The sequence below is a fragment of the Sardina pilchardus genome, chromosome 4 (assembly GCF_963854185.1).
Source record: "Sardina pilchardus chromosome 4, fSarPil1.1, whole genome shotgun sequence".
Lineage (NCBI taxonomy): Eukaryota > Metazoa > Chordata > Actinopteri > Clupeiformes > Clupeidae > Sardina > Sardina pilchardus.
Genome location: NC_084997.1, coordinates 12,764,497 through 12,781,384, shown reverse-complemented (window position 1 = coordinate 12,781,384; position 16,888 = coordinate 12,764,497). Strand labels below are relative to the sequence as shown.

At 43.9% G+C, this 16,888-nt stretch overlaps 1 protein-coding gene across 1 annotated transcript; it reads right to left on the bottom strand.

Annotated features, from left to right (window-relative positions):
* Positions 1 to 91: 91 nt before the first annotated feature.
* Positions 92 to 15,889, bottom strand: LOC134077999 (transient receptor potential cation channel subfamily M member 2-like). Its single transcript, XM_062533630.1, has 24 exons — positions 15,806 to 15,889; positions 15,304 to 15,484; positions 11,965 to 12,125; positions 11,310 to 11,490; positions 10,613 to 10,674; positions 8,906 to 9,106; positions 8,447 to 8,549; positions 8,102 to 8,223; positions 7,415 to 7,738; positions 5,834 to 5,911; positions 5,277 to 5,412; positions 4,682 to 4,827; positions 4,367 to 4,479; positions 3,288 to 3,350; positions 2,887 to 3,112; positions 2,573 to 2,712; positions 2,365 to 2,488; positions 2,077 to 2,248; positions 1,677 to 1,857; positions 1,251 to 1,420; positions 934 to 1,054; positions 519 to 600; positions 285 to 372; positions 92 to 198 (listed from the first exon to the last, which is right to left on the bottom strand). Exons 1-24 carry the CDS (start codon positions 15,872 to 15,874, stop codon positions 92 to 94), a joined length of 3,351 nt encoding a protein of 1,116 aa, XP_062389614.1. The 5' UTR covers positions 15,875 to 15,889.
* Between the last annotated feature and the right edge of the window lie 999 nt (positions 15,890 to 16,888).

The window sequence follows — 16,888 nt, the reverse complement described above, 5'->3', positions numbered from 1 at the left end:
ATTATCATGTTTTAATCATCACAATGATCACAAAACCGGTTTCGACACCCCTAGATATCTGGAAGCCATATTTCACCATCTGCGTTTTTGCTCAGAATTTGGTCCTCTTCAGGGATCTCTGAGCGTGGAGTAGGTGCTGTCTCCTCTCTGGATCGCCATCAATCTCATGCTCATCTCTTTCACTCTCTGTGCTCCTGGCTGTAGAGGTAACAGAGGATGCTGATGACTCCAGTTAATCATGTATTTCATTTGGGAGGGAGGCAGACTAAAGCCACTTCACTCACACATGGAAGGCGGCTCCTCTTTAGATTGAAAACCTCGGGCTTTTAGGGTCTCCATGATCCATTGCAGTGCTTCAGCAGACTGGGAGACCTGCAATACAAGTTCTTTTCCCTGCAAAGTTGAGGGGGAAAAAATAAAATTCACAATTAATTACTGTGGCAACACATATTATTCACCCTTTTGTTTGGTTATTTATCTATTCGGAGGAAAAGGAAACAGATTGAACTGCTCTGAACCTGTTCCTCCAGCTGAGCCAGCCGCTTTGCCATGGTACTCCGGTCGTGTTCTCTCTCCAGCAGCTCTGACATGGAGTCAACCCTGTGGAGCAAGCCACAACAATTCATCTGAGGACTGCTGGGCATTCACTAAAAGACTGAGTCATTTATCCTGGTGCCCTTGTACAAAGTGAGTACACATTTAAAAAAAACATTGCTATCGTCAAAGTAGGTCCTTCTGTAATGTCAGTCAGATTTGTCATATGTTGGTAGACAGACATACATTACATACATACATATTTTGACTAGGTGGCATGAATCATTTTTTAGACATGACTAATAAGGATATAGAGTTACAGTAGTATCCCTCTGTTGTCAACATGTGGATAAACAGTGTCCTGAGAGCATTTCTCCTCTTTCTCTCTGGGAGCCTTACCGGTCCAGGATGCGATGCTCCATGCTCTCACTCCTCTCTTGGCATTGGGTGGCCATGTAATTATCCTTCATGAAAGCCTCCCATGTCATCAAGTCCTCCTCTTCAGTTTTAGACAAGTCTACTCATATACATAGATGCAGAAACAAGTCAGCCTTTCTCCATTAAGAATATGTTGTTGCCTGTTTGTTTTTTGTTTTAACTGAAGTACATCACTCTACTATACATATACTGTGCTGTGTACTATACTGTACTATACTATACTGTGTATAAAAGCATCTGATTGGTTTATAAAGTTATCAGATGAGCGTTGCACTCACTCAACTGCTGCTTGTGGGTGGTTTTGCAGCGCCTGAACAGCAGGAACAGGTGGCTGAGGAGGATGAAGGGAGGGGGTGCAGCCGGGCGACGGCGGTACTCCTTAATCAGGTCGTACCTCTGGAACTTCCAGATTTTATCGGTGTTGTCTTGCACCTCCTGAAATGTGTAGCTGTTGAAACAGAAACAGTCAAAGTCCCATGATTCTGCGTGAGACAGGCAGCGATGTGCAAAATCATCACATCAATCATTCGATCAATCACAAATCATTACATCAATACTATCAATACAATGTTTTCATTAAACCTCCCAAGGAGATAATATTTCAGGCTGTGCAGAGCCTACCAACAGAGAATGTGTAGTGTGTGCAGTGTGGTTCAGATCAAGAACTGGGGAGCAGATGTTTGTAATGAGAAGAGTGAACTCACTTGAAGATGGCAATGAGGAGGTTGAGGAGCAGGATGTTGGCAAAGAGAAGGTAAACACACAGCATGATTATGGTTAGCCACCCAGGGAAGGCTGGCATTTGGTTGGCATTGAGCACAGGGCATTTTGGTCGCATAGGGTCAGTGCCCTCCACGGTGCAGGTGGAGATGTCAAATGCAGTATCTATGGTTAGGGTACATTTTGTACATGTATCATTTGAACATGTGTAGCATATGTACATTTGTAAAAAAAAATGAATGTACATGTGTACTGTAGTAATTTCACTGGATGAACAGTTGTTATGCACAGCTTCACTATTTATATGCTTTATCCATTCCTTTATACCCTATTTGCAACCCTCTCATTAACTCTGTGTTTAATTAAGATCTGAATATGACTCACTGTCGATGTTGCTGGGGAGATCGCCGAATATGATGAGGTAGGGCTCATACACAGCTCCTCTCATGATCCAGTCCAGTCTGCTCTCATTGTGGATCAGAATGCCCTGTTTAGCCACCCCGTATGCCACCACCCAGATACTGAGCAGGAACATGAAGAGGAATAGGTCCATCATCTGGAGAGAGGGAATCACCCGCGCACATGAACCATCTGCTGTTGCTCATGGAGACAAAAGAAAGTAAGGTGAGATGTCTTGTCTATTGTATATTTTAAGCCAGGTATGGAACCCACCATCCTTTTGACAATGATGATTTTTGGGCCCAGGGTTCTGCTGATGGTGAAGATGGCCATGAGTCGCAGACAGAAGACGATGAAGTCGATGCAGAGGATGACCTTTCCTGTGTAAAATGCACTGCTGTTCCACCTGTAGGGGAGAGCAAGGGATTCTGGGTAGTGACAGAGATGATACCTAGTGACTTAATATTACCGAATAATCAACCGTCTGACACTCAAATCCAACCTGCAGGCAAGACCAGCGATGAAGAGCAGGATGGAAGACAGGTCTAGAATGTTCCACAAGTCATTGATATACATCCTGGCTTTCCTTCGGAACCCAAATCCATCCGGATCATCAAAAAGCTTAAGCGCACATAGGAAAATTGCAAGTAATCATAGCAGTACTTTATACACAAGAAACGTAATAATTCATAATATTGGCTGTTTATGTGTTTGAGTGCATGCTGGAATTGTATTTACTCATAAAGAGGAGCAAGAAACAACACGAGAAAAAGAAACAACCTGGTTACATTTTACCTGTCTGACCTCCTCAAACACTAAAGAGGTCACCCAAACGTAGAGCAGCCACTCCCCCATTGACGGCATGGGCTGGAAGTCGATCATCAGTACATAGGCAAAGACCACCAGGAACCCAAAGTAGGAGGCGATGTTCCAGAAGAACTTCACCTGTGGGGCTGCGTAAAATTTCTTCAGCTTGTCTAGGCAGCTCAGCTGCTTCAGCTGGTGACTGTCCTGAGGACTGCTGGAAGAGCAGAGGTCTTTCAGTAAAGTTGTTACAAACAATTGGCCTCCAGTAGCAAACAGCACAAAGCAAATAGCTTATCAGTCCCAGCAGATGTTAACGTGGATGAGTTCCCATGTCAGCACATTTGATTTAACTCTGAGCTCTGTGGCTCATCACTGGAATAGAGTCTTACCTGGTATCGTTCAAGCCTCCTGTCTTAGACTTCCTCTCGCTCTTACGTACGTCCTCGTCACATCTGGAAACAAAGATCAGTTCATATACAGCAGTGTTCCGTGGTCACCCACGGTTACGAGTCATAAAAAAAATAATTGAATGATATTGGAGCGTTTTGCGGGCGGGCCAGTTAGAATTAATTACATATTTTTAAAAATACATAACATTTCACAAGATGGCTCAATATACATAAAATGTCACGAGAAGATGTCAATATTTAACTCACAACTGCTTTTCAAAGATATACAGTTATGATATGCACTGAGCTCAATGATATGCATGAAATGGCTAGCTTTTATTTATTCACAATGTGTTATTCATTCACAAAGAAAATTGGTATCCTTAAAGGGAAACTATGCAAGATTGTTTAGCTTAATTTGCCTTAACTAATCAGCTTCGGAGTCATTGGAATGGTTATTGACTTATTCCAGGTTGAACGACGGCTGCCTCGCTTCCCCCTAGTGCCTCTAAGCGGAAAAAACGTGCAAGCAAGTTTTGTGCCACCGGCCCTTCCTAACAGAAAATCTCCAGCCTCGCGATCATGAAAAGGCAGACTGACCAATTGAGGAGTTTTGTAAAATATACACGCTAAAGCTGTAGGGAAGCTCTGCAGAGAAATCTGCAAGCATTAAACGAGCGAAAACGAAAAGCGAAATCGAAACTGCCGATGAAATCGCCAATCCTGCATAGTCTCCCTTTAAAGGCTGGATATTTCCACATTTTTTTACTTAATGCATTAAGATCAAATTACAAAATATGATTTTATATTCCTCTTTTTAGTCAACTTTTGCATGGGTTCAAAAACATACACTATATGTTCACCTGCCTTGACTCACATATTTATATAGTATATGTATATGGGTTTCGGGTTGTATTTTTAGTATAGCCCTCATTCATTGAGTCACAAGTAAAGCAGTTGCTGGGGTTGTAATATGAAAAAGTTGATTACAGTTAGGTGATAACTACACAAATTATAAGGTTGGGAAGATGTGCGATACTGTTGTCCAGATGTATAAAACAGTGTCCCTTGGAGTGTACCTAAAGGTTATGAAGCCTGTGTAGATGAGTGGGAAGAACAGCATACAGAGGAGTATCCTCCACTGAGGGGTGTCCACAGCCAGCTCTCCACACCAGATCTGGGTGAGATAAGCCTGAGGTAGAAACACAACCTTATGTCAGACCAGCAGGCCACAGAGAACCCAGGAATCACAAGCCCTACTTTCTTAAAGTAAAGGTCACATGATATCCTTCAATGGAAACATACAGTAAATCTTTGTTAAAAAACAATGGTTTAATTATTGCATTCATCCCTAAAACACACAGAGAGAGAGAGAGAGAGAGAGAGAGAGAGACCTGAACTCCTGAGTGTGCCACAAAGTTCTTGTTGTCCGCACCCAGTGCCAAGCGTAGACATGTGGTTTTGCCCCAAGATGGAGAGATACGGATCAGAAGTCTCTGGGCTCGCTGGTTATCAGAGCTATGGCACTCACTGAACACACCTAGGATACCAGTGTGTGTGTGTTTGTGTGTGAGAGAGAGACAAGAGACAGGAGGACAAGAAAGAGAGAGAATGAGAGAATAGGAATGAGAGAATAGAATGGAGTAACCATCTTTAATAGAAATAGGAAAAGTATTGCTGTTCTATTACAGTATTAGTAGTATTCACTGAAGACTCCCTCTCAGGCTGCCAACTCAAATTTAGCATGACCTTTCTGCTATCAGTGAACTGCATTAAAGAGGTCCATGAACCATATTGAACTATATTGTTTACATAAGTCATAGATTTCAAACTTAATAAGAAACATGCAGCTCAAAGTGACTTCTGCATTAAGAGCTCCCCAAAGAGGGGACTAGTTCTTGTAGGACTAGCACAATGCTAAATTGGGCATGAAACATGAGTTTACTAGCATTAAAAGCAAAATACTGAAAACATTGCTTATGGCATTACCAATGGCCTGTTCCTCATAGTGGTCGGCAAGTTCTGTCATTTTCTTGGCATCATCTTCGTCATCATTCTCAGACTCTCGTGCCAGCTTTTTCAGGATTTTGCTTGCTGCCAAAGCAGCTGCTGTGCTGTCTTTACACTGTAAAACAGCAAAAACGTTAATAATGTGACAAACATGAATAATAGTTTCAGTTATTGAAACACATGCTCAAGAGGTTAATTGAAAACAAAGATAGCAGGGATAGTTTAGTCGGTATGTTAAATTCATAAAATCTCATCAAATGTAATCCCTGTGTTGCAATGTGCACTTTCAGTTCAATTATTAACATACTTGCCTATGAGGGTTATGGAATATATAAGCAAAATTAAAACAAATGCTGATATCTATGCCAGATGAATCTGAAACAAATTCCACTTCAACATGTCCATTTCAGTCCACCAAACATAATTGTTATGGTAGAGGAAGACTCTGATTCGACAGTTACAGTATAATGTACAGTAGGTGTTGCATTCAGCCCATTCCTTTATAGGCCACAGTGGTGTTTTATGTTGTCCTGTACCTGTTCCCAGGCAATCTGAGCCAGCTCTCTGTTATTCTGCACAACGGCCCACAGGAAGAGGTCTCTCCCAGGGTCTCTCTGAGGGACAAGACAGTTAACAGTTTTTTACACTCAGAATGAAAAAAAACTATGAAAACATTGCTTATGGTATTACCAATAAAGGTATAGTTTTAACCCTTATAGGATCTTCGTTTTTTGGTTACACAGGGGGTCCTGCCGGGTCTGGTAGACCCATGTCATTTTGGGGTCTTTCATCCAACATATTGAAACCTTTTTTTGTTAAAATTCTCAGCAGATGTTTACTTCAACCTATTTGCAAGTCATATAAACAACATTTGTTACATTTCTTGCCTTTACCTTTGTTAAATCACATGGTTATGCACAGAAGTGCTACTCGTTTTTGTTGCACAAATGCAACAAACTTAGGAAATGCATCCTAAAACAGCCATAACTGGACAATGATCAACTAATGTACAAATGAAGGATGTTTTTCCAGAACTATAGTGAATTATTTATTAGAAATTGAACTTTCTCACTACATCTGCCATGATCCTCAGATTCTGAAACCTCTTCCTCTGCATCATCTTCAAGTCCCCCTGTCTCTTCCAGTATCAATTCTAAGGCAGTCTGAACTGAGAATCGCTTTGCCATCTTGTGTGGTATTCATTCCCGCAGGACAGATGGTAAAATGTGTGGGAATATGGGTGCAGATATTGTTGGGTTAGGGGTCGGGTTAGGGTTGGGTGCTCCAATTTTGTAACAATGTTGCAACCTTGTGCGGGAACTGCACTGGTGGCTCACACTAAGGGCCCATTTACCTGTTTTACTCTCTCTCTCCCTCTCTCTTTCTTTCTCTCTCTCCCTCACTCACTCACTCTCTCTCTCTCTCACACACACACACACACACACACACACACATACTGTACACAGGCCCAGAAACCTAAAAGGGGAAATGAGATAACACAGGACCTATGATTTCCACACATTATAGCCCCGGGTCCAGTAGACCCGCGAAGACCCTGTACTGTATGTAATAGAAATATGCAGGGGGGGTTCAATTTTTTTTTTTTCTGAATTATGTTCCTCACACAAAATGAGCCAAGGCCAATGAATCTCAGTTTGAAAAAATAATTATTTGTATCACTTTTCTTAAGATGAAAACTGAAAACGGGTCCCACAGACCCGAAGAGCTTATAAGGGTTAAACATCAACAGAGTATCCACATTCAAGGAAGTTCACGCTTGGCAAAGGAAAGTGGACAGACTCTCTGTTCATTATGAATGTATGAGAGTATAGGCTACTGAACATGATTCTCTGCCTGTCTTTGTGTTATGTTAACTTAGTTTTTTATGCAGTTAAGTAAGCAGTCTTCATCGCAATGTATGTGTGATTTTTCAAATTATGTTAAATAAATAATAAGAAAATACTTTATCTAAGTCTCATCTTGAGTTGTGAATATATTTTAGGTGGGCCGTAGAAGATTTTCAGAATTGAAATTGGGGCGTCGGAAGGGTTAAGTTTGGTAACTTCTAATCTAGATCAATCACATTTTCATTCATCTCTTCGACACTTCAGACTTACAATCATAGTGTTGTTGAGCTCCTGCGAGTAAATGAGCTGGGTGAAGCTGCCCAGTAGCTGGCGCACCACCTCGGCCACAGCCTCTAGCGACACCTGTCTCCGTGGGCACGGGCTGGCCAGCGAGCGCCGGCCCTTGTCGCTCTGCAAGCGCTTGACCAGCTTGCGCAGGAAGAGGCAGCTGGGCATGTTCTTGTAGAGCTCGCACAGCGTTTTCTCTTCGGCCAGGAACTGCGGGATGCTCACACCGTTCTCCAGTAGCAGCTGCACAAACTCCGACTTGTGGCCCACCAGGGCCAAGAACATGGCCTTGTGCAGGTCGCTGGACTGCAAAGAGAAGAGAAGGACAAATAATTCCATGGGATGAGATCACTGAAGTATTTGGGGTACGATTCCTCTTTCATAGTAAGATAAAGGTGCATGGACTTGGACACCTGGACTCTTTCAAAAACTGTATTCTGATTAAAAAATGTTGTTTCATTATGTTGAAGCATATTACATGTGTGATGTGCTATCATCACTTGACTGGGCTATTGATTACAGTAATGTGTGAACAACACCAACACCTTTAGGACAATTTTCGCCAGAGTTACACTTTAAAGTAGCAAAGCTGAAATGTAAATAAATAGTGTTTAGCACTCCTCCATTCCTGCTTCAGGTACTGAGAAAAGGCCTTATTAACGTGCCAACCTGCCAGTGCTTCTCCTCCGTGAAGATCTCGCTCTTGGCAACGTCCACACGATTCCAGGCCACGGCCAGCTCCAGCTGCCTCTCCCATCCCCTCTGCCCCGCATTCTCCTCACTCCTAGACGCTAAAGGGACACAAACATTATACACATATTTATATTTAATCTACACAGTCCCCTTCATAAGTATTGGAACACAGGCTAAAGTTGACAATATAAAATAATCTTTTGGAAATTGATCTTAATGCTTTAAATGAAAAAAAAGAGGAAATATTCAACCTTTAAGGACATCAATTTTTGTAATTGTGTAAATTCTTAGGCCTGCACAGGGTGAGATGGGGATGGGCACCTTTCAGGAAGGCCTTGAGGATGGCCACATCCACATCGCTGTTCTTGTACTCGTCCATGCTGAACACGGTCAGGAGATGTGGCATCCTGATAATGTCCTGGATCTGTGAGACACTTTCAGAGTTAGGTGTGTGTACTTACATATGCATGAGTGTAAGTGTTTCCCGGCTCTGCCAATGACATGCTGTAAAAATACTGAATATATTTAACCACTGCTGTGACCAGGGATAAAGGTGTTTGTGTCTTTAAAATTATTGATTTGTTTTTGTTTTGAGATTCTTTGAGATCTTTTTCAGAGGGAGATGTACATGCTAGAATGTTATGCTGCATCATAATTCAGCAACTGAATATCCATCAATAACAAACGTACAAGAACCTGCATCATGGAGCAATAACTAGATGACCACCAATAATAACACAGAGATGACCACCCCTATGACTCTAGACTCCTCTGCTCTACCTTTTTGGCCCACTCGTTGACTTTGATCTCAGAGAAGTCACCGCACTCCTGTCCAAAGAACCGCTTCATCTGCTTCTGGATCAGAGCCGGGGTGACCTGCAATACGGGCTTCCCTGCCACATTAGCGATCACGTCTGCCATCCGGCCCGATCCCTCCAGAACCACACACGGGGTGCCGTTCAGCATGGCACTGTAGATAGTCTGTTGGGATACAGAGATGAACACACTCTAAACGCTGACAGTCAATGAAAATAGTCCTGCACTCCCCAAAGATAAATCACACTTTTCAATTTGTCTCCATCTCCTACTCCATCCTAGCCTGGAAATCCAGACCCAAATCTAGAAAGATTTCAGGTTTGGCTTAGCCTGGGTGCCTGCCGAACTTAGCCCCGCACACAACATTTGAAGTCAGGAAGTTCGGTCTGGCATTGCTCGGAACTACAGTATGTTCAAACCAGAGCTGTTCGTACCAATCAAATTGTCAGGGCGGGCTTTATAAGCTGATTGACAGATGAGCAACAGTGCCTCGTCTATCTTGTCATCTGAGCACGCTTAAGTCTTGTTTGCAACAGAAACGCTGAGGCAACAAATACTATTTCCTTGCTGTCTGGTCTTTCATTTACACATGAAAACGGAGGTTTTATCACTGATTATCACACGATTATTTCTGAAAATGTAGGCCAAAGAGGATACAGAGTGGAACTCCGGTTTCACTTTCATCAAGGTAAAACAGCATTAAACTTTCAAAAAAGACCAGAGGATATAAGCTATTTTGTTGCTCTGTTTGGTTACGTCTATCCAATGAGTGCAGAGGCAAGCCCCACCCTGTATCAGTAACACATCCCAATGAAGCAATCAGACTGACTTGAATTTTGAGTATGACAACATCAGGCTAGGTCTGGCTATGAATAATGAAAATGGCAGAACTTGAGGGGCAGCACCAAGCATGGATTTGAAAATATATCACTGCAGGTTGTATAACACTACACTTGATAACACTACGACCAATGTTTATAAACTGACTGATTCCGGACTTCAACGTTGCAGCACTGTCTTCATCTGTTTAGCTCAGATGTGAGTGACCCGCTGAGCAAATTCAAATTGTGCTCTTATGAGAACTCTGGATTACTAGGGTAACTGTGTATACTATATGTGTGCTTTCCTGTGTGTGTGTTCGCTTGGGAGTGTGTGTGTGTGTGTGTGTGTGTGTGTGTGTGTGTCGGGGGGGGGGGTGTAATGGTGTTTGTGTGTGTGTGTGTGTGTGCATGTTTATGTGCCTGTGTGTGTGCGCGCGCTTGTGTTGTGTGTGTGTGTGTGTGTGTGTGTGTCTGTGTCTGTATGGAGGTGTGTGCCTGTGTCTGTGTGTGGCAAGTGTATGTATGTGTGTGTGTGTGTGTGTGCGTGTGCATGTCGGATTGTGTGTGTGTGTGTGTGTGTGTGTGTGTGTGTGTGCGTGTGTGTCTGTGTCTGTGTGTAGCATGTGTGTGTGTGTGTATGTGTGCGCAAAATAACGGAAAAAAGAAGTGGTCATAGTGAATATTAACATACCTTAATTACTTCAAATAAAGTGTTCAAATACTTAAATTACACATTAGTGTTAATTTAATTAAAAAATAATAACTTAAACAGTAACTCATGGTATTGTAGATGGTCTGTTAGGATGCACAGTGGACTCAACAATATAGATATGCAAACAGAGGCTCTTACATCCAGAGTGCCCTGTCCGCCATTCAATAACACGCACACAACAGGGATCTTCAAATGACTTCCTGAAAGAGGCACACACACACACACACACACACACACACACACACACACACACACACTTAGCATGTTGGGGAGAGGAGACTGAGAATCCCCTCTCCCCCCATAGAGTAAGGATAGTAGAATAGTGTTCACCAAATGCATTGCATTTGATAACTTCAAAATGTACTTTAGCATTGTAGTAAATCAGTTAACGCATTGAACTACAGTGTTTCCCAACTTTTTTCCTTGTAGGCCCCCTTGCCAGTGTCTTGGACACAACAGGGCCCCCTACCCGCAACAACTGGGGTCCGGGGATGAATTACCAATACCTAGCCCGACCTGAGGGTTGCTTACTCAACTTCAGAGGTCAGAGGTAATAAATAGCTACATGAATTTCAATGTGGAACAAAAATATGTTTGAATTTGGATGATACATAGTTTTGATTGTCCAATTGGGTGTGTTATTGGGATTTTATACATTTAATGTGCACAAATATAATTTTGGTAACCTCACAACCTCAACCCAAGCAACATTATGCACACCCCCTGCAATCTCTGGCGACCCCTAGTGGGGTCACCGCACTCCAGGTGGGGAACCACTGAACTACAGTGTATTAACCTGTAAACCCATACAGTGAGTGTGTGTCAGGCAGCTGACCTTGGTTTCCCAGGGGCTGCTTTGCGATGTGCTCCTCCAGGCGGCTGCGCAGGTCGATCTCCACGCCGTAGTGGCCGTGCGTACCGTCGTCCACCAGCAGGAAGTGCGAGTGATTGCTGTCCAGGCAGGAGAGCCGACCCTGGCCCTGCTCGTCCAGTGTGTAGTGGGCAGGGAAACGGCCCTAGAGAGAGAGAGGCAAAAAACAAATAAACAAATACAAATAAACAGACAAAGACAGAAATGGATAAGGAATGTGGCATGAAGTGGAACAGCATAGTTCAAATGTGATCAGACCCGGCTGCAGAGAGCAGTGATAAAGGGGGCATTTGAGATTTTCAGGGGGGCACTCTCAATCGTAAAAGGTTACAGTTAGGATTAGGCCAAGTAAAACTGAGGGGGCACCTTTTTTGTTTGAGGGTGCACCGCCCCCTTTTGCCCCCCCCTGGAGCCGGGTCTGAATGTGATGTATCATGATCTTTACATTTTGCGTTTAATGTATGTACAAATATGTTCATTAAGCCTATGTACAGCATGTATACAGTGCATCTACAGAACACACCAATTATACTACATACTGGTGCTGCAGCAAAATGGTCAGAAATGGTCAGATAGTTTCTTACTCTTCTTACTTATTAGCACTTAGTTGCATATGTACCTCAGGGTGTATGAGGTCCTTGTTGTTGTGTATAGTGCCCCAGGGGGCCACCCCGATGGCCACTATCTCCTCTCGGGAAGTACTGAGGGTGTTGTCACGCACGGCCATCCCCACGTGCTTCATCACCCCAGCATGGGTGCCCCCGGTGATGATCCAAGCACCTGCCACCAGTACAACTGATAGTTATTACAACCATACCAGGTATAAATATATACGTATATCTTCACAGTCTAAGAGGATAGAGTGGGAACACATGGGCATGTGCTTCGGATGGCAGTTGGGATGGAAATCATAAGTACTTCTTAAAGCAACACTTTGCAAATGACGATGTCCAAAGACCAGGTAGAGTATGTTGCAAGATTATATGAAAGTATGATGTATTGTGACATTGAAGTAAGTCAAATCTGTAGTTTCTGATGTATCATTCCTTCGAACTAAAGATCCGCTACCAGATCCGGTAAACTTGTATAGTGTGGACGATACAGGGCCGAGAAGCGAATGCAGAAGCACTGTTCACCTTGTTACCAGTTGATGAACCACTGACATGATTTTGGAAACATTATTTTAAGGTAGAAAAAACAATTTCATTACTTGGATTACAAATTGTCTCTGCAAGTGCAAGTACAAAAATGCAATTTAAAAAGTGTAAATTATGAGTAATTCCAATGATGTTGAAGTGACAGTTGTCATTTTCAGTGATACCTTTCTTTGTTATTATGACCGCCGTGGTTTCATGTGCAAGTACTGTAGGTACTGTATAACTACAGCCTTCAGGGATGCTGTCAAAGTGTCTTACAATGTAGTGATTCCCTTTAAATCGAGTGCTAAACACAAGTTGAGAGACTCAGACTCGTGTGTGAGTATACTGGCACAGGGAATATAGCATGTTGTCGAGGGGAGGGTGTTAGCTGCAGGAACCCTTTTGTTTTTGCTCAGATCATCAGTATGGGTCTTATTTTATACAGAGGCCACCGTTTGCCACACACACTTTCAGGAAGTGGACTCCAGAAGCGGATGAGGCTTTGAGAGACTGTTTTGAGTCCACAGACTGGAGTGTACTACAGAATGAAGAGGTCATATACTGCATGACTGACTACCTGAACTTCTGTATGGACATTGGTGTTCCTAAAAGAACTCTACGCTGCTTTCCAAACAACAAGCCTTGGATAACCAGCAAGGCTGAGAGAGGCCAAGGAGGAATACAGAAAGAAGGTGGAACAGAAGCTGCAGGAGAGCAATGTGAAGGAGGTCTGGGATGGAATGAAGACCATCACTGGCCTGGGGAAGAGAAGCAGCTTTGTGGAGGGAGATCTGGACGGGGCTAACCAGTTTAACCACTTCTACAACAGGTTTGACTGCCCTGCTCCAGTTCCAGTGGACATGGTCTGTCTTGGTCGACTGCCCAATTCACACCTCCTCCCTCACTCTAAGTGCAACACAGTGAGTACCCCCACCGTCAAAAGCAGATGCACCCCTCCCCAACAGGGCCAATGGTAATCCCTCACAGACACTTGAATCTTTTAACACCATCCAACCACCCAGACTGGGTGACAAGCTCCTGCAGATAGGTGTGGATGCTCACACTGAAACACGCTGCCCTTTTCACACTGAAAGATGGCACATTGGCGGTAAGGTGGAGCCGGTAACTTGTCTGTGTGGAACGGAGGCGCAATATTCCTTCTTTACATTTTTTTTTTCTTTTTTAAACGGCACGGTGTAGGTGTAAACATGTAAGCACTGGGTATGAAGTTGAACAGTGACGTTGGCGTTGGGAGAATATTTAGTCTCGTGACACTTTCGAAACAACAACAAAATCGGACAGCAGCTTTGGAGTTTAGGAAGTGGGCTGCAGAAGGCAGCAGTTGGATACATAAATGGCATAGTCTGCGTAGGCTTTCGGTAAGGTAGGCTAAAAGCACCAACCGAAACGCAGTGAAAAAGTCTCCCGTTTTTTGAAAGCTGAATGTTGACAAGTATGATTCGGAGGTTAAATGGCTATTGAAGCTACGACGACAGCTGAGATGGAGATGTTTGGCGATGTTTGGCGATCAATTGCCATTGACATCTGAAACGTGATGAAGACGCCTCTTTGTCGCTTTGTTTATATGTCGAGTGGGATTCTTCTTCAGGAAACAGTTGACGGTTTTGCTGCACGGGATATCCGATGTTCAGTGATCTGACAGCTGTGCTCAGCTGTTTGCTCCCGGCTGTGGGTCGCACAACTTGCATCATTGACAGCTCCGCCCATCTCACAGATGGCTTGCTGTGCAGTGTGAAAGCACCTTCAGTGTCCTGGATTGCAGACTAACTGACAGTGGCCACAGTTTGTCAGACTGAAGGACTGCCTCTCTGACACTGTCATCAGCACAGGAGCTCCAAATGGTACAGTGCTCTCTCCAGTCCTGTTCACCCTGTACACTTCTGAATTCTTCTACAACACAGAGTCATGCCACATGCAGACATTTTTGGACGATACTGCAATTGTGGGGTGTGTCTGGGATGTGCAGGAGGAGGACTACAGGAGCCTGGTGGAGGACTTTGTGCAATGGTGCAAACTCAACCACCAACAACTCAACACTGCCAAGACCAAGGAGATGGTGGTGGATTTCAGGAGGTCTAATCCTGCTCTGCTACCAGTCACCATCGAGGGGGTTAATGTGGAGGTGGTGAACACATACAGTACAAGTACCTGGGGATACATCTGGGCAATAAACTGGACTGGTCAGTCAACACTGAAGCACTCTAAAAGAAAGGGCAGAGCAGGCTGTACTTCCTGAGGAGGCTGCGGTCCTTTAATGTCTGCAGCAAGCTCCTCTGGATATTTTAGCAGTCTGTTGTTTCCAGCATCCTCTTCAACGCTGTGGCATGCTGGGGAGGAAGCACTAAGAAGGGGGATGCTGGGCGACTAGACAGGCTGGTAAGGAAAGCTGGCTCTGTTGTGGGAGCTGGTCCACATCTCAAAAGACCCAGGCTTGATTCCCGCCTCAAAACCAATCTCAACAATCTCAAAACCCAAACACAGTGTCCCTATGCTCAAAAAGGGCTTGGACCCCATTCATTGTTGCCTACAACTATATTTAAAAGCTGTATTTAAGCTATGGTGACCAGATGTCCGAGACCAAAACCGGGGACATAATCCCAAAAATATGGAAAAAAAGGGACATTTTCAGTTTGACTATCAATCTGATTGAAATACATACAAGTTCAATATCTTCAAAAACGGGGACATATAGCTTTTCTGTATTTTCCTGGGGACAAGCAACCAAAAACAGGGACTGTCCCCTGAAACCGGGGACGTCACCCTAATTTAAGCTCCTGTTGATGATGGACTGTGCTGACCTGTGCTCTGGGTCACTTTGATGAGGCCTCTGCGGAATTTCTGGTTCAGATGTGTCCTCATGTTGAAGTTCTTGGCCCCGCCTGTGACCGAGATGAGCAGGTTTGGGGGGCGGAGCTTCCAGCATTTCGTAATCAGGTCATACAAAACATTGGGGGAGGTGCCTGAGGAGACACGCACATACTACACAAACACGCACACACACATGCATACAGTATGAATATGAATAACTGCACACCACCAATAGTGCACCAGAGGACATGTATGCAGACACATCTGTTCATTCATACATGCACCTACCAACAAATGGATTTGTGTGTGCTACTATGCCCACAGATTTGCAAACACAAACAAACTAGCACACATATTCAAGCTATTATGTGAAGTGTATTTGTATAATGTAAGGCAAATGACAGATTGCAATCATGTATCTAAGTATGCAAAAACTGAGGTCGGAAGTGCAATTGAACACACACAATATCTGAAACAAAAAAATGTGCTCACCTGTGCCATGTTTTGGTTGTGGCCTCCAAAGTTGATTTCTCCAAAGGCATCGGTGGGAACCTCGCGCATGTGCCTCTGTCCCTCCCATGACTGTCCCTGAAACTTCTCTGGCTCGATGGTCGCCACCACATGGTCCTCTTTGGGGTAGCCACATTTACAAAAGCCCTCACTACAAGGATCACAGTAACATATTATGAGAAGAAAATGATACTCTGTAAGCCTCCTCAGGAGAAGAATGTAACATTTCTGAAAAGGTTTTTGAGTAAATCTGACAATGTCGTACAGTAATTGCTGTTCGTAGTTATCTAGGGCAGTCTTTGCATCTTAGCAGGGCTGCAACACTGCGGACATCCTCTAAACTGTAGTAACTGTAGACATCAAAGTCTATTTTGGGGATCTTACACAAATTAGCCCCATCAAGCCACTACATAATACAGCAACAAAAGAGACTTCTCCTCACTCTCATGATTCACTCAAACATGCAAATAGACATCCCACACTCTTGCTCACACAGACACAGACACAGACGCACACGCATGCACACATGCACGCACGCACGCACGCACGCACGCACGCACGCACGCACGCACGCACACACACACACACACACACACACACACACACACACACACACACACACACACACTTAAAACTTTATTAGACCATGACACTGTTCCACCAAACATACACAAGGTCAAAGCCTGCAGACCAGACAACACCAGTCCAGACGAACAGACAGACAGACAGATGGACCCACCTCTCATTCTGCACGTAGTAGCAGCACTCTTTCTTCTTAATATTCTCCTTAATCCAGAATTTGAGTGAGCTGCGCTGCAGGAAAAGGGAGAAGGTCAGGTACTTGGGGGTCTTGGCAATGCTGGCAGCCAGCTGTGCAGTGCTGCAGCATCATTGATGTCACATAGAGGAGACGGTAGCACAGGGGCTTCTGTTGAGTTCAGCTGACACTCACTCTCTCTCTCACACATACACACATACATACACACACACACACACACACACACACTGGTGCTTTCTTTCGGAACAGTCCTGTAATTCCCATTAAGCAGAAAAGGATACTTTATC